Source organism: Oncorhynchus mykiss, chromosome 6, assembly GCF_057628025.1.
Source record: "Oncorhynchus mykiss isolate SJ-2025 chromosome 6, ASM5762802v1, whole genome shotgun sequence".
NCBI classification, from domain to species: domain Eukaryota; kingdom Metazoa; phylum Chordata; class Actinopteri; order Salmoniformes; family Salmonidae; genus Oncorhynchus; species Oncorhynchus mykiss.
In genome coordinates, this window is record NC_143027.1 from 78672977 (window position 1) to 78692503 (window position 19527).

At 42.4% G+C, this 19527-nt stretch overlaps 1 protein-coding gene across 5 annotated transcripts; it reads right to left on the reverse strand.

Moving 5' to 3' along the window:
* Window positions 1-1723: 1723 nt before the first annotated feature.
* Window positions 1724-19312, reverse strand: LOC110506760 (alpha-protein kinase 3). 5 transcript variants are annotated; one of them, XM_036981013.2, is made up of 17 exons: window positions 18936-19312; window positions 18360-18647; window positions 15594-15632; window positions 14996-15117; window positions 14717-14834; window positions 12546-14562; window positions 8764-9174; window positions 6840-8733; window positions 6201-6348; window positions 5837-5964; window positions 4921-4956; window positions 4414-4691; window positions 4144-4232; window positions 3804-4021; window positions 3655-3703; window positions 3307-3495; window positions 1724-2794 (listed from the first exon to the last, which is right to left on the reverse strand). In XM_036981013.2, the coding sequence occupies exons 2-17, from the start codon at window positions 18494-18496 to the stop codon at window positions 2671-2673; spliced, it is 5997 nt and encodes a 1998-aa protein (XP_036836908.2). In that variant the 5' UTR covers window positions 18497-18647; window positions 18936-19312; the 3' UTR covers window positions 1724-2670. The 5 variants fall into 5 exon arrangements, 4 of the variants coding, with proteins under 4 accessions (XP_036836908.2, XP_021442288.3, XP_021442289.3 ...); XR_005052244.2 differs by having other exon boundaries at window positions 5837-5959; window positions 6840-9174; XM_021586613.3 differs by having other exon boundaries at window positions 6840-9174.
* Window positions 19313-19527: the final 215 nt, after the last annotated feature.

Sequence of the window (19527 nt, forward strand, 5' to 3'; positions counted from 1 at the left end):
AAACGTGAAGGGGTGTGAATACTTTCCGAATGCACTGTGTTGACATGCATATTGTTATTAAAAGACAGCAATGTGTTCTCCTAAAAAAAAAAAAACATTAGTTAGCTACCAATCACATGAATTGTGCACAAATATGATAGCTAACGTTAGCTAGCTAAGCGAGTCAGTCAGTGGCGCCGAGAGAAGGAAACTGGTATCAACAAATGTTTCACTCTATCTAATAAAACATGACATTGCTAACTAGGCATCATTTAGCTAATACCATTTTAAAGTTTAATTAATAAGTTAGACACTCACCAGACAATGTTGGTAGGTACTGTAGCTAGCTAGATAGCTTGGTTTCCAATTTCCAACAGATGTTTCTAATCCCCTTGATTGGTCATCAACTGTTTGCCACTAGTGGTAGTGAATATTATTGTTGCCAAAGGTTTGCTGCAGATTAACCACTAGTGGCAAGCGTTTGCAACCTTCTGGCAACATTTTGTTGCACACTATTTAGTTTGCAGCAAATTTGCCACAAACTTGTGGGAAGTTTGCAGCAACATATCTTTTTTTTTGTAAGGGGTAGTTAGCTATCTTAGCTAACTAGCTTCTCTCGTATTGATGCAGTCAAGACAGGTACTACGTAATCATATTGGAAGATAAATAACCTAGCTATGACAAGCTAGAAGTTAGTCTACTAGCACAAGTCAGCTCGGTTGGTTTCTGCCTCTCCCTCCCTCCTTGCTCCTGTTTCACTCACTCAAAGTACACACACTGCAAGGCCCCTCCTCCGCATGCTCTCCTTTGCACTTAATTAGCTCTGATTAAAGTAGCTTACAAATATATTTTTCTGCTACTTCCCTCACTCGGATCCGACCACGTCCTCAGATCCATTCGGAGCGGGTCTCTGAATTGAAACATTTATTTATGCATATTACACAGGGTGGGAAAGCCCCAAGTCTAATTTCGGATCGTGTCCAACTTTTTAGACCTCTACTTGAGGCCCAACCTAACAATCCCTGTCACAACAGACAATACCAGAAACATTGTGAATGATGTCACAGAAACTGGACTTTGGCCACAAATAGGGTGCTTTAAATTTGGTCTATTTTCCCAAATAAACACAAATTAAAACTGCTTCTATCTATTTTGTCTACTGTACCGAAACTGAACCGTAACCCCAAAACCGCAACATGAATCGAACCATGGGTTTGGTGAACCGATACACCTTTACCCTCAACTACACAATTTGATCCATAAAATGTACCTTTATGATTCAAGCCTTTGGGGATCTTCATGTACCATTGAGCCAAGTGAGAAGAATAAGCAGAAGGTAAGTCATGGGCCTATACTGTCATTGTAATGAGGATCTATTAAGATACCTAAATATGAGCTCTTGTATAGCATGACATTACTTAAGTTATAGATAGGCTATGGATATATTGAATTAACCTTTAATAATGTAGTTGGGATCTGTTATAACACGTTCATGAAATTCTTATAGATTATGGATATGTCATCAAGGTAAATAATTTCCCAAGTGGTACAGTTCTCCTGCAACAGGGTGACCAAATTACGATCCTACATCTGTAATGTCAGATACTTATATGTCAGATTACAGCAAGTGACATAGCGGCTAGCCCACGTCATTATTTACGACTGAGATACTTTACATGTCAGATGGTTTCCAGGATAGCACTCAAAATTCATTGAGAAAAACACACCTTGGTCAATAAGAGGCTTAATTTCAATATATTTCATTTTAATTTACAGCCAATGCATCCAGTGAGCATTTTCTATGAATGTCATATACTGCAACATGAAAACGTAGGCACATTTACAGTATAAAAAGCACCACGTTTTTATTCACAGTGTCATGGAAAACAATATACGCTACCTTCTTAGGGCATAGTTTTCTTAACAGAACTATTATCCTGAGCACTGTGCACCATTGAAGATCACCTTTAACTCTTCAACAATCCCTTTAAATGTATTTCCCCTAGAGGTTCATGTTGTTGGGACCTGAATCGAGCTGGCGTGCTAACCTTGTGAATTACTACTGTGAATTATTACTAATATGCAATAGGAATCCCTGTATAATGTGAAAGCTTTAGCCTAAAATTGTATGTGATCTACTCAATAAATTAAGAATGTATTCATTAGTGAAATGAATGTGTAATTTAATAATTTGAAGGACATACTAGTGTAGTCATTAATTTCATTGTCTCTGATTCTGGCAACAGGCGACATGCCCCTTAAAACTGGTGGCATTTCATTGTTTATTTTAACACAGAATTCATTAAAAGATGTGGATGAAGAGTCTGTCATTTCTGGAAACATTCAAGTTCTTCCTTCACCTGGCCTTCTCTTTCTCCTTCTGATCTCATATTTATTTTGGGACCCAGGGCTCTGTGTGTGTGTGTGTGTGTGTGTGTGTGTGTGTGTGTGTGTGTGTGTGTGTGTGTGTGTGTGTGTGTGTCTGTCTGTCTGTCTGTCTGTCTGTCTGTCTGTCTGTCTGTCACGTCTTGGAGGAGGGGTCACCAGCCTTTCATCCCAGACCGGCTCCCAGCTCCCCGAAAGCTCTATAGGTGGGAGGACAAGTCTGGCAGTAATTCCATATCTGGTTCAGCATTTATTCTCTTTATTGAGAAAAGCAGTTGCTTGCTTTCTACGGCCGATGAAGCCATTCTAACTTCGGACAACATTGGGAACATCAACGGCCTTGTGCTTGGCGGTGGCTTTGCTGTCCTCTGGCTGTGCTGGCTTTCTGATCAACCGGGGGCTTCCTGTGGCCTTCCTGGAGTGCTGGGGACTGAATAGAATAGGTACTTTATTAATCAATTTGGCTAGCACAGAAATTCGACTTCTACCTTTTTAATAACACCCCTAGACACACGTTGAGAAGTTACAGGGTCCGCCACAGCACAGCGTCCTTGGATGGAGACGGTTTGGGGGTTAACTCCATCCTAAAACTATATTTTGGTATTTGGTTCATTAGTCCGTTGTTGATATAGTCCCAAAATGTTTTACATGTCGGCAATCAAGTTTTCAAGATATGTAACTTTCAAAATACATAAATCTTGCCTGAATGATGCATTTTGCATCATATGGTGCTGCGTTTGCATCATATGATGCAAAATGCATTATTCGGGACAGATTTCTCCATTTTGAACGTTACATATCTTGAAAACTTGATTGCTGACATGCAAAACATTTTGGGACTATATCAACAAAAGACTAATGAAACAAATACCAAACAATAGTTTCTGGGTGTAGTTGTCCTTTAAGTGCCTTGCTGAAGGGCACAATGGCAGTGGTTCATACCTGGAAGAGCCGCCCATCTTGCGGTGGAGCAGGGGGCTCCTGGAGCACTTGGGTTTGGCTGGGGTCTGCAGGGAGTCCTGTGTCTTCAGGGACCTCAGGCTGAGGAGGCCGCAGTAGTAGTTACACTGGTGCTGAGAGACAAACTGCTCAAACACATTGGGGTTCTCTGTGATCGTGAGACTTTGGTACCTGGAATAATAACAACAGATTCAATGTTACAGATGAGTAAAGGAACAGTTTGTTGACAGAGCTTCGTGCCAGAGTTTGTTATTACAGTATTGTAATTGTAAATGGTCTATGTAGTCATGAATATCTCTAGAACACAATGTTCAGAAAAATTATACCAACCCTTTCGATTTGATGCAAATTCCAACGTTTGTGATCTTGAAGTCAACACCTGCAGCACAATCACAATTACAGTTAATTTCACCTGTTCTGTTATTCAGCCAAAGCGTTGTCCTGCTAGAGTTAGTCATCCGAGACTATGGACACTGTACCTTCCATCCGAGTGAGCAGCAGATTTCCATTGGTCCACTGGAGGATCCAGTGCTGCAGAGTACAACACTTCAGTGCCGCCTCTGAGCCAGTTCTCATGACCAGCCGGCCTGTAGCGTCCATCAGACAGTACCTCAGATAGACCCCCTTCAGGTCAGACTCCACCGTGGCATGGGGAATGGTGTTGGCAGGCCGATACATGAGGTGGACTGGGATCACTCTGTGTAACCAAGAACATACACACACTGTGGTATGACAGAAGGCTAAACAAAGTAGTGAAATAATATGAAAAAACATTGTTTTTATGTGCAAGTTTTGTATCATTTTGATGAGCTCACTCACTCCAGCACTTCTCCAAAGGTTCCTATCACCCTACATTCCGCAGCAAAGATCTTGCAGTATTCACGAGCGATGTTCTGAAGTCTACATTCCTTTTGGAAAGAAGATTGCATTCATGATCAGAATTGTTTTTAAATTTGGGTTAGGGTTCAGAGCTTTGACTAAATGTTTTTTTGATTCCTTTCATAACATCAATAATATCATTACATTGGCCCAATTTCCATTGATTCTCATTAAACATTTACTTTATGTTAAAGAAGTAAAACCCTTCACCTGTTGGGTGATTGCCAGGTTCCTCTCGACCAGGTTGCTCTCCTCCTTGACTCCGTAGTAGGCGATGGGGCTCTTCACCTTGATGTAACATGTGGTCCCAGACTCAAACACTGGCTCCAGCCCATAGATGACCTTCACTCTGCAGGCCTTGTGGGAGCAGCCCTCTCCTATATGGGCCTCCTCCATCATGATACGCCCAAATAACTTACTTCCCCAGACACCAGAGTCAGCCAGGCCCTTGGTGAACAGTAGTGGACTCATCTCTATCTCCTCTCCCACTGTAGAGAGGAAAGACATCATCAAATATAATGCACTGGAAGTGGTATTATGAGTCTGCATCGTGAGCCACTTGATCCTGCAAGCTTCCATGAATGGCTAGTTGAACAACGCTAACCATTCATGTAAGCTTGGGGGATCAGGTGCCTCGCAAGGCAAATGATGGGGTGTGACCGGACAGTGTTGAACACCAATTAAATCCTAACAAATAATAGACAAATGTAATCTTACCTTCTTGATCCTCACGCAGAAACATGCCAGAGAGTACTGCAAAAAAGACAGAGTAGAAAGAATAAGAGCTTGAGAGATGCTAAGTATTTATATATTCCTGCTACCAGTCACTTTTCAGCCCAGTTTATGTATATCCACCTATCACGCCTACACTGACTTTCTTGCACACTCACACACCCACACTAACACCCACACACACTCATATACACACACTCAACACCACGCACAAACCCACCCTCCACATATACGGCTGCCATATTGTTTACTCTTATTATTATTATTATTCATCCTGCTACCAGTCACTTCCTCCTGATCCCTGCCTACATGTACATATCAACCTTAACTACTCCACTATTCCTGCACATTGTAAATGTGGTACTGGCATTTACCCTGTACTGTATATAACTTACATTCTTTATTTTTTATTTCTCCAGTTTTTTTGTTATACTATTTTGACATTGAATACTGCACTGTTGAGAAGGGCTTGCAAGTTTAGCATTTCACTGTACTTGTGCATGTGACAAATAAAACTTGAAAGATATAGGAGATAAAATATGCCAGAGTACTGAAAAATGTATTCTAGTCGACAGAATGAGAGATAAGAGATATAAAGATATAGGAGATAAAACACACCAGAGAGTACTGAAAAAATAGATTCTAGTCGACAGAATGAGAGATAAGAGATATAAAGATATAGGAGATAAAATACACCAGAGAGTACTGCAAAAAATAGATTCTAGTCGACAGAATGAGAGATAAGAGATATAAAGATATAGGAGATAAAACACGCCAGAGAGTACTGCAAAAAATAGATTCTAGTCGACAGAATAAGAGATAAGAGATATAAAGATATAGGAGATAACGTGTTGAAACAAGTCAAACTTCAGAGATTGAACTGAGACACTAGTGTACATACTGTCAACACTCAGTAGGAAGTCTGTTGTGTCTGTCCCGTATTCATTAGTGATGGTGCAGCCATAAACTCCACAGTCTCTGCTGGACGTCTGGACAATAGCCAACGCTACCTGAGTCTCATCTCCTGCACTGGGAAACACACAGGAGTCAGGGATGGACAGAACAGCAAAAATAAACAGAGTTTCAGAAAGCTCTAACTAGAATTTGTCAGTCCCACGGTGTCTCTACAACACCTTTACATTGTTGCCATCAGGAAAACTGTCTTTGATCGTGATTATTTTATTGTTGAATCCCTTTTATAAACAATATTTTCCACATTTTGGCTACAGCATTTCACGTCAAGGCAGCCTGCATGGAGGACTCACCTTCTTTCAACCTCAGCGATCTCCACCTCATCCCTGATCCACTTAATTGTGGAGTCACTAAGAACGTTGAAGAACTGGCACCACAGCTTCAGATGTCCTGCCGCATCTGAGAAGGGCTCTCCTCTAATCTTCCTGATGACCTGAGGAGCTGGAGAGAGAGGGGGGGAGAAAGAGAGGAGGGGAGTGAGAGAGATTAGTGCCAGTAAGAGAGGGACTCCCGACAGACAGGCACAACTAGGTAAAGATAAACACTTTCTTATGTTTCAGCTTCTTAACTTAAAGTAATATGGATACTATTTCAGTTAAGCCTCCATGTAATCCCACCTGGCAAGTAGCGGGCCCCATAGAAATAGAATGAATAGAACAAGCGTCCCCAGTCAAATTGTCAGGATTAGAGGTTGCAAGCCAGTTCTATTAATTCTATATCTAAAACTGACGATCCATCTCGTGACAGTGTCAAAGCAAACAGAGGAAGCACAAAGGCTCTCGATAGCACTCCCTACTGGAGCTTAGCCAAAGAAACTACACTGACTCCAATGGTTAATTTAATTGAATAAGACTAGCTACTCTCTAAAAGTATGCCAACATCATTCACCCCTTTTTTTTACACTAAGCTGATATATCTTGAAAGGAGTTTACCTTTGAATGGGTTATGCTTGTCCTTCTCAACTGGTTTCTCCTCAGTCTTGGTAGTGCCGGTTGTCTCCAGGGCAGGTTCCTGGCTCTGTTTGAGGGTCTCTGGTGTTGGAGCCAGCTTCCTCCTACTGAGCAGTGGGGAGCGTCTCTCTGTTGGAGGGGTGCGCTGGCCATTGGGGGGCTGCAGCAGGGGCGACCCGCGGGACAGCCCAGGGGACATGGGAGAGGAGGACTCTGGGGATAGCCTGAGGGATAGCCTGGACTCTGAGCTCATCCTGAGGACCTCTTCTCTCTGGGGGCTCTGGGTGTCAATCTGTGAAGCAATAGCTTCAGGGTCCTCTCCTTTGGGTTTAGGGATTAAGATTTTGCGTCTAGCGCCGGAGGCCAGCTCCTGTGGGGTGGCTGAGGGCATGGGGGATACACTGTCTGATCCCTTCAGCAGGCCAGTACTGCTTTCAGTGACTGAGACAGATGTTGAAGAGTCTGGCTTTGAATATTCCCCAACTTTCACCTCCTTGGATGAAGAGCTTTTGCTATCCAACGGAATGGTGGGAACAGGTACTGACCCTTGTGTCTCACTACTTGGGGAACCGTTGGTATCAAACCTTCGTACAGTCTGAGGACCAGGCTGAGGAACATCAGGTTTGCATGCTTCACTCCAACCTAAAATCATACCAGTATCTGGTGAAGAGTCTCTCTGTTTTTCACTGACAGGTTGCAATGTTGGAGTTGCAATGTTGTTCGTCAATCCTGTATTTTTTGTAGAAAAACTTTGGTTCTCAGTGGCATTAGGAAGTGAGCTAGATTCTGTTGAACGCTCCGAAAGGGGAGAAGCACACGTTTTGTCTCTGCCATGTCGACTGCTGAACACTGGAGGCAGTGAGTGTGAAGAATCCATCCCTTTGACTGCATTTTCTAGTGTTTGTTGTTTCTCTGCAGGAAAGGTAACAGATGAGATGGATGGAGGAGGAACTGTAATGTCCAGGGACTTCTGCTCAGGAGTAACAAGAGAAGACTCTTTTTGACCATCCTTATTCGCAGCCAGACTAATATCAGCATTGTGATCCAAAAGATGCTCCCGCTCTGTATCCATGACACTTTCAATGTCCATTACTATACATACAGGAGGATTACTGTTCTCTAAAGTGCCATCCATGTCTACAATAGAGATAGGAGGAATAACAAAAGCTTTAGGTGAGGCTTCAGTCATAGGACTAACTATGGGGGACTCAACTCGTTCTGGTTCAGAGGTATTAAATCTATATTCTACATTTGAAGCTGAAATAGAACCGACAGACATATCAGTTTCCTTCTTACAAGTGTCTTTCTCAGGTTCCTGCCTGTACTCTGTCTCATCCATCCTCAACTCTGGACTTTGCATTCTCACATCCTGTATGTCAGTTGATGGGGGACATTTAGGTTGTTGGTCTGTGTTTAGACTTTGTATAAGGGGCATTGAAATGGTAGCTACTGAAATGGGTGCCACTGAAATGGGTGCATCTGAAATGGATGGCACTGGACTTACTTCTGTAGGGGCACTTTTCTCCATTTGTGACCTTAGAATCTCGGCAATAGACATGACTTTGGCTACAGGTGTTGGGGCTTTTGTTTGTTGCTCTGAGATGTTTGTGTTTGGGACACTTGTTGTTGTGTCAGCCGTCTGTGATGTGTCTGGAATAATACGCTGAAAGCGGGGATTTAGAGAAAGATCTTGGCATTCTGCTATCTTCAACACAGGTATACTCTTCTCATCCCATACAGCCACTGCTATACTTTCAACGGTTTTCTTTTCAGGTGCTTTCGTAAGTCTTTCAATTTCACCTTCCTGAACTTTGCTAACTTTATAAACAGTTTCCATGTCAGCTCTTCTCTCACAACTGCCTCCCTGTGCATGTAACTCAGCCAAATTATTACCCTGTACTTTAACGTCAACTTGTATTTCTGTCTCACCAACGGTTTTTATAGCTATCTCAACTTGGCCTTGCTGGCCTACTGAGGAAACACTACACCCCAAGGTTTTCTCACCAACACCCGGGCTTTCCAGGGGTGACTTTAGTGGCTCTGTAAAAGGTAATGTATGGCTCTCATTTGATCCCCTGGAATGATCCTGTGTGCCCTGCGTCATTTTGTCAGAGGCCGATTGGCTCGCAGGATTGTGCAAAGTAGGAGACCGTTTGTTGGCATTTGCTGTGACTTCTCTGTCCGATGACGATGGAGAACGTTGTCGTGGCGAAGGTGATTGTCCGTCCAGCTTTCTCCGGATGGTTAGTATTACAGGTTCTTGCCCGACAGGTGTTCCCTTCCACTCTCTCTCTGTCTGTCTGTGGTTCTGTGTAACCTTGAGGCACAATAAAAGCAGAGACAGATTTACATTCTGTAAATACTTTGCTGCAGTCATATCCATGACACATAAACACACATCATTGTTATATACACATCAAAAACGTAAAAGTGTTATCTTATGAACAAGTCACCAAAGAGACTGCTGTAAGTGTTAAAGACTATGAAAATAACAACAAAGGATTGACCTTTTCTCCGACAAATTGAAATACATTCCACATCCACAATGTGCAAAGCTCTGTCGCCTGCAGATGTGTTTACTACTAGCAAAACACCAGTCTCAACGTCAACAGTGAAGAGGCGACTACGGGATGCTGGCCTTCTAGGCAGAGTTCCTCTGTCCAGTGTCTGTGTTCTTTTGCCCATCTTAATCTTTTATTTTTATTGGCCAGTCTGATATATGAGTTTTTCTTTGCAACTTTGCCTAGAAGACCAGCATCCCGGAGTGACCCCAAACTTTTGAACGGTAGTGTATATATGTGGACACCCCTTCAAATGAGTGGATTTTACTATTTTAGCCACACCCGTTGCTGACAGGTGTATACAATTGAGCACACCGCCATGTGATCTCTATAGACAAACATTGGCAGTAGAATGACCTTACTGAAGAGCTCAATGACTTTCAACATGGAACCGTCATAGGATGCCACATTTTCAACAAGTCAGTTCGTCAAATGTGTGCCCTGCTAGGGATGCCCAGGTCAACTGTAAGTGCTGTTACTGTGAAGTGGAAACCTCTAGAAGCAACAACGGCTAAGCCTTGAAGTGGTAGGCCACACAAGCTCACAGAACGGGACCACCGAGTGCTGAAGCATGTAGCGCGTAAAAATTGTCTGTCCTCGGTTGCAACACTCACGACGAGTTCCAAACTATCTCTGGAAGCAACCTCAGCACAATAACTGTTCGTCGGGAACTTTCTGAAATGGGTTTCCATGGCCGAGCAGCAACACACAAGCCTAAGATCACCATGCGCAATGCCAAGCGTTGGCTGGAGGGGTGTAAAGCTCGCTGCCATTGAACACTGGAGCAGTGGAAACGCTTTCTCTGAAATTATGAATCATGCTTCACCATCTGGTAGTCCGACGGACAAATCTAGGTGTGGCCGATGCCAGGAGAACGCTACCTGTCTGAATGCTTAGTGCCAACTGTAAAGTTTGGTGGAGGAGGAATAATGGTCTGGGGCTGTTTTTCATGGTTCGGGCTTGGCCCCTTAGTTCCAGTGAATGAAAATCTTAACGCTACAGCATAGATTGACATTCTAGATTCTGCACTTCCAACTTTGTGGCAACAGATGGGGAAGGCCCCTTCCTGTTTCAGCATGACAATACCCTGTGCACAAAGCGAGGTCCATACAGAAATGGTTTGTAGAGATCGGTGTGGAAGAACTTGACTGTCCTGCACAGAGCCCTGACTTCAACCCCATCGAACACCTTTGGGATGAATTGGAACGCCGACAGCGAGCCAGACCTAATCACCCAAGACAGGTGCCTGATCACACTAATGCTCTTGTAGATTAATGGACGCAAGTCCCCGCAGCAATATTCCAACATCTAGTGGAAAGCCTTCCCAGAAGAGTGGAGGCTGTTATAGCAGCAAAGGGTGGACCAACTCCATAGCAGATGTCCACATACTTTTGGTCATGTAATGTATCTAATGAATTAATCTTGTTTTCAATGTTGAGCTCTCGTGTTAAGTGCTGAGTGCTCAGACATATTTACTAATTGGAACCTGGTCAATGGATGAAGCAATCCTGTTTTCCAGTTATAACTCTGTTACTATCTCACAAACTGTTCTTGACTTGACAGCTATGGCTTGTAGTCAAATCACTATAATTCACACAGGTTCAACTCCTCAGATAGAAAGATTTGAATACTGTCTAATAGTGCTACTGCTGGGGTAGTGCTGTTAAGCTGCACTCATTTGATTATGAGATGAATATTACTTCACTTAATATGTCCTTTGATGAGCCAAAGAGATGAACAATACCCTCACAAACACAGTGCAGTCCCACAGTACAGGACGAGGTAGTCTAATGTTTCGACCAGGTGCAGAGTGAATGTGGATCTGTTGTGAGATTAACTCCTGGTCTGAGCTCATGTTCCTTTAGTCTTAGATAAACATAACAGTAAGAGATATGTAAATCATTTGAAATAAGCACCAGATCTAATTGGTCAGCTGAAATTAGCACCCGAGGGATTGGTTCCGGTGTGACTTATGTGTCACTCCATCAGTGAATGAGATAAGTCCAGAGTTACTGAAAGGACCATTCACATTGCTTCTACTTTGATTTCAATATCCCAGAACTAAAATATGGTGTTGTGTGAAATAAAAATGCATTCCCTTTGAAGAATCAACTGACAAATGATATTGAAATGGGGAGTACATGAACATTTACAATGACAAGTACAGAAGGGAGAGTATGCTCTTAGGTTCACATTGTACAAAAATCTATTGTAGGCCTACTTTGGTTTCATTGAAACAAGAAAGTGCTTTATAACCTGTCTCGCTCTCTCACACAGTGTTCACAGTATGACAGTGGACTAAGCACAGACAGACATGGATCATGGAATATGTTTAGGTTTAGTGGGGAGACAATGTAATGTGGATCATTCAAAGGGGTGCTTTGATGGAACAGAGTGGACAGAAGTCTGTCTCAGCAGTATTTTCACAGTACTTTGTTTCCATACCTTCAGTAGAAAATGTAGTGTTTCAAAAACCCCAAATAGTATGAAATCATAAATGTCTTCTTTGGAGAGAAAAAATAATCAATGCCTAAAATGATTTACAACTTTTTGGAAGAGAGACAGAAAACGACATTATCTTCCTCTCTGTTTGCATGGCTGCGACCAACAGCGTAACTAAAAGACGAGGATAACAGTGCAGCTCAACTCTCAAGGATAGCAAAATTATTACCCATCATGCTCTCTGCCTCTATGTCTGGACCAATCCAAAACCTTTTAAGACATCATTGCTGTACCATCTGTTCCATTGTGCTTTTCACTCTCATGCCATGTGTTTTCCACCACCAAGACCATTCACAGTCGCCTTAAAGCCCCACACTGTCACACAAGCTAAGATTGTTGACCTCCCAAAATCCTTATTGCACAAATCATACGCACAACAGAAGCCTTGAGGTACTCTGTGATTTCTTTACTCATGTTTTCAGCCATTCGATATGTAGCACTGGTAATATACCTGCTGGCCGTGCCAGCACATGCATCATTACACATACGTCTTGTCACACAGAGAGGGGCATACTTGTAAAGTCTAATAATAGCCATATGGGTGCTTGTGTTACTGATTTGGCTGGTGTGTTTTGGAAATGTTAGGCGCTCCATGAGCTCATAGGGACAGGGCAGAGACACTCACCTCCCCGCGCAGCTGCGCAGGCAGCCGAGACAAAGACACATTCTTTAGGCACGTGCTTGTTTCCTCCACAGACAGCTGATCTCCTGACTGTCCACACAGACGCTGAGGCAAGGCAGAGACAGCCTCGCTGCTCTTACAGGGTGATGTTAGTACTGACTCCACTGATTCCCCAGCAACTTCAACTGCAGTTCCAGTTCCATGAATGGAATAAGTATCTGAGTTTAGCACCTCAAGCACTGATGCTGAATCCTTCCCCGGGCATTCAGTTTGACCTTTTAGGGGAGTAGTGGTGCTGTTTAGGTGTTCCAGGACAGAACGCTTATCGTCTACCTCAATGTCTGTTACGTTGCTTTGATGGGTTTTAATGTTCTCTGGTGTGTTGCTCAAAACCTGTGGAGTTGTTACTGAAGGACTTGCTTGTGGTTGTGGTGTGACAGAGGAACTTGGTTGAGGTTGTACATTCGGGGAAGGACTTGGTTGAAGTGGTTGTCGTTGTAATTTCATTGAAGGACTTGGTTGACGTGGTTGTGGTTGTAGTTTCGCAGAAGGACTCTGTTGTGATTGTGGTTGTGGTTTCGCATAAGGACTTGCTTGGAGTTTCTCTGAAGGACTTGGTTGAAGTATTTGTGGTTGTGGTTGTAGTTGTAGTTTCGCAGAAGGAGGATCTGGTTGTGGTTGTGGTGTTACTGAGGGACCTAGTTGTGATTTTACGGAAGGGCTTGATTGATATGGGTGTGGTTGTAGTTTCGCAGAAGGAGGATTTGGTTGTGGCTGTGGTTTTGCTGAAGGACTTGGTTGTGGTTGTGACGTCACAGAAGGAGGACTTGGTTGACGTGGTTGTGATTGTAATTTCGTTGAAGGAGGACTTGGTTGTGGTTTTAGTTTAGCTGAAGAACTTGGTTGTGGTTTTAGTTTAGCTGAAGGACTTGGTTGTGGTTTTAGTTTAGCTGAAGGACTTGGTTGTGGTTTTAGTTTAGCTGAAGGACTTGGTTGTGATGAGGTGACAGGAAGAACTGTACTCTGACTCCCCATAATATTGTTATTTACAACATTTTGGGTCACCTGAGCCACTGCAGCATTCTGACTCTTATTCCCTGAGATGGTTTCCCCTGTAGAGAGGAGCCCAGTAGAAGGAGACAGGATGCTAGGCTCTCCATTGTGTGGTGGGGTTTGACCAGGTACTTTCTCCTTCACTTGGACCTTCACTTCTTCCATTACTGACACAGTGTTGTTCAGTGGGGCTCTCTCAGACTGATTCATGTATTTTACATTCTCTGTCTTTGAGGCTGAAGTTTCAACAGCACTCTCCACTTCCAGGGCCTCTTCTGATGACCCCAGTGAGGGTGAGGACTCAACCAGACAGGGTGTCCCACTGACCTCTCCTTCTTCACTCATCCCTCTCTCCTCAGGCTTCTTCCTGGCTTGGCTATCAGCCGTCATCCCACTATCCTCTCCATTGGAGATCTTTATCTTCTTCTTGGCCAGTGATGCTTTTGGTGTGTGTGGAGCAAAAGACTTCTGCACTGAATCGTAAACATACGTTGGGCCTTTGTTGCTGCTATTTTCTGTAATGGCTGCCTGTCCATTGACATTGGAAGACCCAGCCCTGTTAGATTCCCGTTTTTCTTCCCCCACCACAGGTGTGTCCTGTAGCCTGCCCTCTGCCTCCCCAGCATGAGCCTGAGTGCTCTCCTCAACCACTTCATCCTCCATAAAGCTGGGGGCACTGAGGCTGGGGTCCATGGGGGACCGTCGCTTCCTCTGGGACCGGTCTGGACTGATGGTCCTCAGTGTTTCCTGCCGACTACCAGGAGACCCGTGGTTCTCCTTGTCCCACGGCTTGGGCTCCTCCAGCTCTCTGCGTGTGTTTTCGGCCTTCAGTTTGATCTTGGCGAAGTACTGCTGGTGGATCTTGTATTCGCTCATCGTCCCCACCTCAAGGACTCCAGAGCAGGACACAATGCCTTTGTTGTTCCTGGCTGATGCCTGGTAGATTGCTGCATCCTCCATAGTGCAACTGTAAAGAAAACAAATTATAGATACTTGTATTATACAGTTGCTGCACAATTTTTTAAATAATATTTGTGTGCATCAATACAAACCAGACTGACATCAATATGATAACGTTTAACATCTTCAATACAAATTACAATTATGATCTTGATCCATACTTGTAAATGTGCAGTGAATGGTTTTGTCCATTGTGGGAAATGTTGTATTTAGGTAGTCCACAGTATCTGTCCAATTGCAAATCATCTTTATACCATGTCACTTCTGGAGCGGGGTGACCTGGAGTCAAATTGAAACAGAGAAACAGTTATAGAGACTACATTTCACACTTACTGTAAAATCTTCAGATAGATAATAGTGGTTAGCAAGTACAACAACAAAATATGCAGGCTATTACAAACAAGGTATTGCGCCCACTCACACACCAGAGGAGAGTTTACCTGACACCTCACAGGTGAACTGGATGCTACAGGTTTCAGATACGGCTCTTGACTTTAATGTCGTCTCAAAGGATGGCTGGGTCTCCTCCGTTAAATGTGCCATAACACAATGTAGGGTGCTCCTGCATAACACACTTAGTTACATTTTCAAATGGAAACAAATGTCTCTCACCTGGGCCAAAGCTCTTTTCAAAATATGTAATCTTCTATAAAGGCAATGGAAGACAGACAAAATATATGGAATATAAAATGCAATAGTTTGTAAAATATATAAAGACATTTTTATCAACACACTTAAACCTACATACTGTAAGGTAATGTGATTCCATATCCTAGTGATTTGATTTCCATGGATTGTCTTGCTTATCATAAGAATTGCAGGGGTCAAAATGGGTGTTATGTAGTTTGTGATGCAATATCTGGTGCAATCCAATATCACTATAATCAAATATCAGCCAACATACTTCACCAAGCACACACTGTTCCATCTCAATGTCATGACGGTGAGACAACATAAGCCAGGCTAAAGGAAAGCTAAAAGATAGCAAGTGCTGGTGTTAGTTTAAATAAATTTCATGAAACAAATACATGACAGTACCTTGATGGCCTGTACTGAGAATAGCTGTGACTGGAGTAGCTATGCAGAGAGGATGCAAATAGAAGCAGCTTATCAGGCACAATGTATAGGTGTTTTGGCATGAATGAAGATGGACTAAGAAGTGTTCTTACATACATTGTCATGCTTTTAATTGGCTATCAAATGCCCTTAATTGGTTATTACATTTAATTGGTTATCAAATTATTTAATTTATAATTCACTGTATCACAATTCCAGTGGGTCAGAAGTTTACATACACTAAGTTGACTGTGTCTTTAAACAGCTTGGAAAATTATGTCATGGCTTTAGAAGCATCTGCTAGGCTAAGTGACATAATTTGAGTCAATTGAGGTGTACCTGTGAATGTATTTCAAGGCCTACCGTCAAACTCAGTGCCTCTTGGCTTGACATCATGGGAAAATCAAAAGAAATCAGCCAAGACCGCAGAAAAAACATTGTAGACTTCCACAAGTCTGGTTCATCATTGGGAGCAATTTCCAAATGCCTGAAGGTACCATGTTCATCTGTACAATCAATAGTACACAAGTATAAACACCATGGGACCGCACAGCTGTCATACTGCTCAGGAAGGAGACGCCTTTTGTCTCCTAGAGATGAACGTACTTTGCTGCGAAAAGTGCAAATCAATCCCAGAACAACAGCAAAGGACCTTGTGAAGATGCTGGAGGAAACAGGTACAAAAGTATCTATATCCACAGTAAAATGAGTCCTATATCGACATAACCTGAAAGGCTGCTTAGCAAGGAAGAAGCCACTGCTCCTAACCGCCATAAAAAAGACTACGGATAGCAACTGTAAAAAAAAGACCGTACTTTTTTGGGAAATATCCTCTGGTCTGATGAAACAAAAATAGAACTGTTTGGTCATAATGACCATCGTTATGTTTGGAGGAAAAAGGGGGAGGCTTGCAAGCCGAAGAACCGCATCCCAACTGTGAAGCACGGGGGTGGCAGCAACATGATGTGGGGGTGCTTTGCTGCAGGAGGGTCTGGTGCGCTTCACAAAATAGATGGCATCATGAGGACGGAAAATTATGTGGATATATTGACATCAAGACATCTGTCAGGAAGTTAAAGCTTGGTCGCAAATGGGTCTTCCAAATGGACAATGACCCCAAGCATACTTCCAAAGTTGTGGCAAAATGGGTTTAAGGACAACAAAGTCAAGGTGTTGGAGTGGCTATCTCAAAGCCCTAACCTCAATCCTATAGACAGTTTGTGGGCAGAACTGAAAAAGTGTGTGCAAGCAAGGAGGCCAACAAACCTGACTCAGTAACACCAGCTCTGTCAGGAGGAATGGGCCAAAAATCACCCAACTTATTGTGGGAAGCTTGTGGAAGGCTACCCGAAACATTTGACCCAAGTTAAACAATTTAAAGGCAACGTTACCAAATACTAATTGAGTGTATGTACATTTCTGACCCACTGGGAATGTGATGAAAAAAATAAAAGCTGAAATAAATCCTTCTCTCTATTATTATTCTGACATTTCACATTCTTAAAGTAAATTGGTGATCCTAACTGACCTAAGACAGTGAATATTTACTAGGATTAAATGTCAGGAATTGTGAAAAACTGAGTTTAAATGTATTTGGCTAAGGTGTATGTAAACTTCTGACTTCAACTGTACATGACTTATATGAATATAATGCTTTCAATACAGAATGCAGGTCTTGAAGGCTCATTATTGAGTGAAATTAATGCCAACAAAAACTGCATTTGTATTCAGAAATGTATTTTGAATTGAAAATGATTGAATTCAGATTCCACTTCTGTTGGAACTAATATCACTCCATACACCATAGAGTGCAACATCTTAATTGGTGGATATGTCATGCCTGTAATCACGGCCAAAAACAGTGTTTAAGTGTAGGTCTAGTCACTCTGTCGGGTGTTGTCATCTATTTCAGTCTCTCGGCCAGATCATTAAGATAGGGTGCTGCTAAGGCCATGGTTTATTTGAGATTGTATTTTGACTGACTATTGCCTAGTGTCTACAGTGGAAAAACACTAAGTGACGTCAGAAAGTATTACATGGCGATACTATCTGTACCATTCATATTTTATTTTATTATAATTAAGAATACATGTTTTCACTAGACTTGATAGTTTTGCAGCACGCACTTGGCCATAAGTAGACATACCCAGTAGTAGGAAGATTGGATTTTCATAAACTTTTCTTCTATTTGTAGGATGCATTTTGGAAGACGGTTTGCCTTTACACAGGCTCATGCAGTGAGATGCAGTTTATTTATAAAGAGCTGAGAGCTGACCTTCATGGTCATAGCTTTTTATGAGCCGGTAGTGAGTGTTGCCTATCAGCTGGCCATTCAAACAGTCCTAAATGCAGTAAACGACACCATGGAAACCAACAATGCCTTTGATATGTGGTTGACTCATCCAGTTGCCTTAAGATGAATGCATTATAACTGGCTCTGGATGAGTGTGTCTGCTAAAATACTCAAATGTAAATGTTGTGTAAATATAACTAACACTGCTATCTCCAACTAACTAACACACTGAGAAATCATTTAAATCCAAGCCATCCAATCATTTTCATTTAAAAGGGCAATATAAATTCAATGATTATTGTTTTATTATTAAGACCTCATAATGCAATGATGCCGAATCAATGGTTAACCTTCACTTCAAAAGGAGAGGGATGTGGTAATAAACATATTCTAACTTTCTTGTTGCTTGTTGAGGTACAGTAATATTTCCTGTGTTGAGCTGAGGGGTTGTGTACCTGTTTTCAGGCCTGACATCAGAGAGGTAGCTGCGGCTGCTGGCTCTGCTACTCCCTATGACATCATCTCCATTGTGGGAGCTGGACCTCCCGTCCCCCACAGAGTAGGAGCGGGTCATCAGCCTCCTGGAACTCATTCTCCAACAGATAGAGTTTCTCTTTCAAACTTAAATTCCCAGGAGAAACTTCCTCAGAGAAGGCAACAGATGATGATGTACATCCACCAAAACAAATTAGGTTTTCTTCTGTGGCTGTAATCTGTTATGGTCTAAATCTGGGAGATAGCAGCTGAAAGAGAGATAAAGATAACACTAAGTTATTTTTAATAACAAGATACAAAATCAAGATGATGCCCTTCTTTGGTAAATATTTATGAGCTTGAAAACATGTTTTTAAAAAAGCAAACACTTCTATTGTCTTTATCAATTGTAGTGTAATGCCTTATACTATAGAGACTGATATCAGCAACAGAGATGTTTGTTCAAAGTAATGTTGTTATGTTCAGTTGGTAACACATCCATTATATCATCATTCATCGACAAGCTATCTTCCATCAGATCTCTGAGGTAAACTCACCATTCATAGCTTTCCTTTTGTCTCTTTGTATAAGGACCCACCACTCTCTCCGGCTCAAGGCACTGTGCAATTTCCAAACAAACATGAGCATGCGTACCCTGCCAAACCTATTTATAACAGGCCTACAAATAGGCACAAGAGCACATCACATTTTCCAAAACTAGCCTTCGAACCATTTTAAGTACAATACCCCACCACCACAAGGAAAACTCCCTTTGGGAAAGAATCCGTAGAAAAGAGTTTTGATTATATCTGTTCCAGCATTGTGGAGGAGATACATCCATATGGAACAATGCTTAGTCAGAAGCCACAAGGCCATCTAAGAGTTGGTTGTCCTCCAAATGTTACGACTTGGGTTAAGCAAGTTAGGCCACCACGAGTGTGTGACTTGGTTACCATTGGAAAACGTGCCCTCTAAAACAGCAGAGGGACTTTCATGTGGCCCAATGGGTGACTGCGCTTTTTCTTCTCTTAAACAGCGTGCATGCTTAGTGTTTGATACAGCCCGTGGTGCTAAAGTATCATATGACCCTGTCAATCAGAATGATGACACCAGCCTTAAAAGTCCATTTAAAAGAGCTGTAAATTCAGG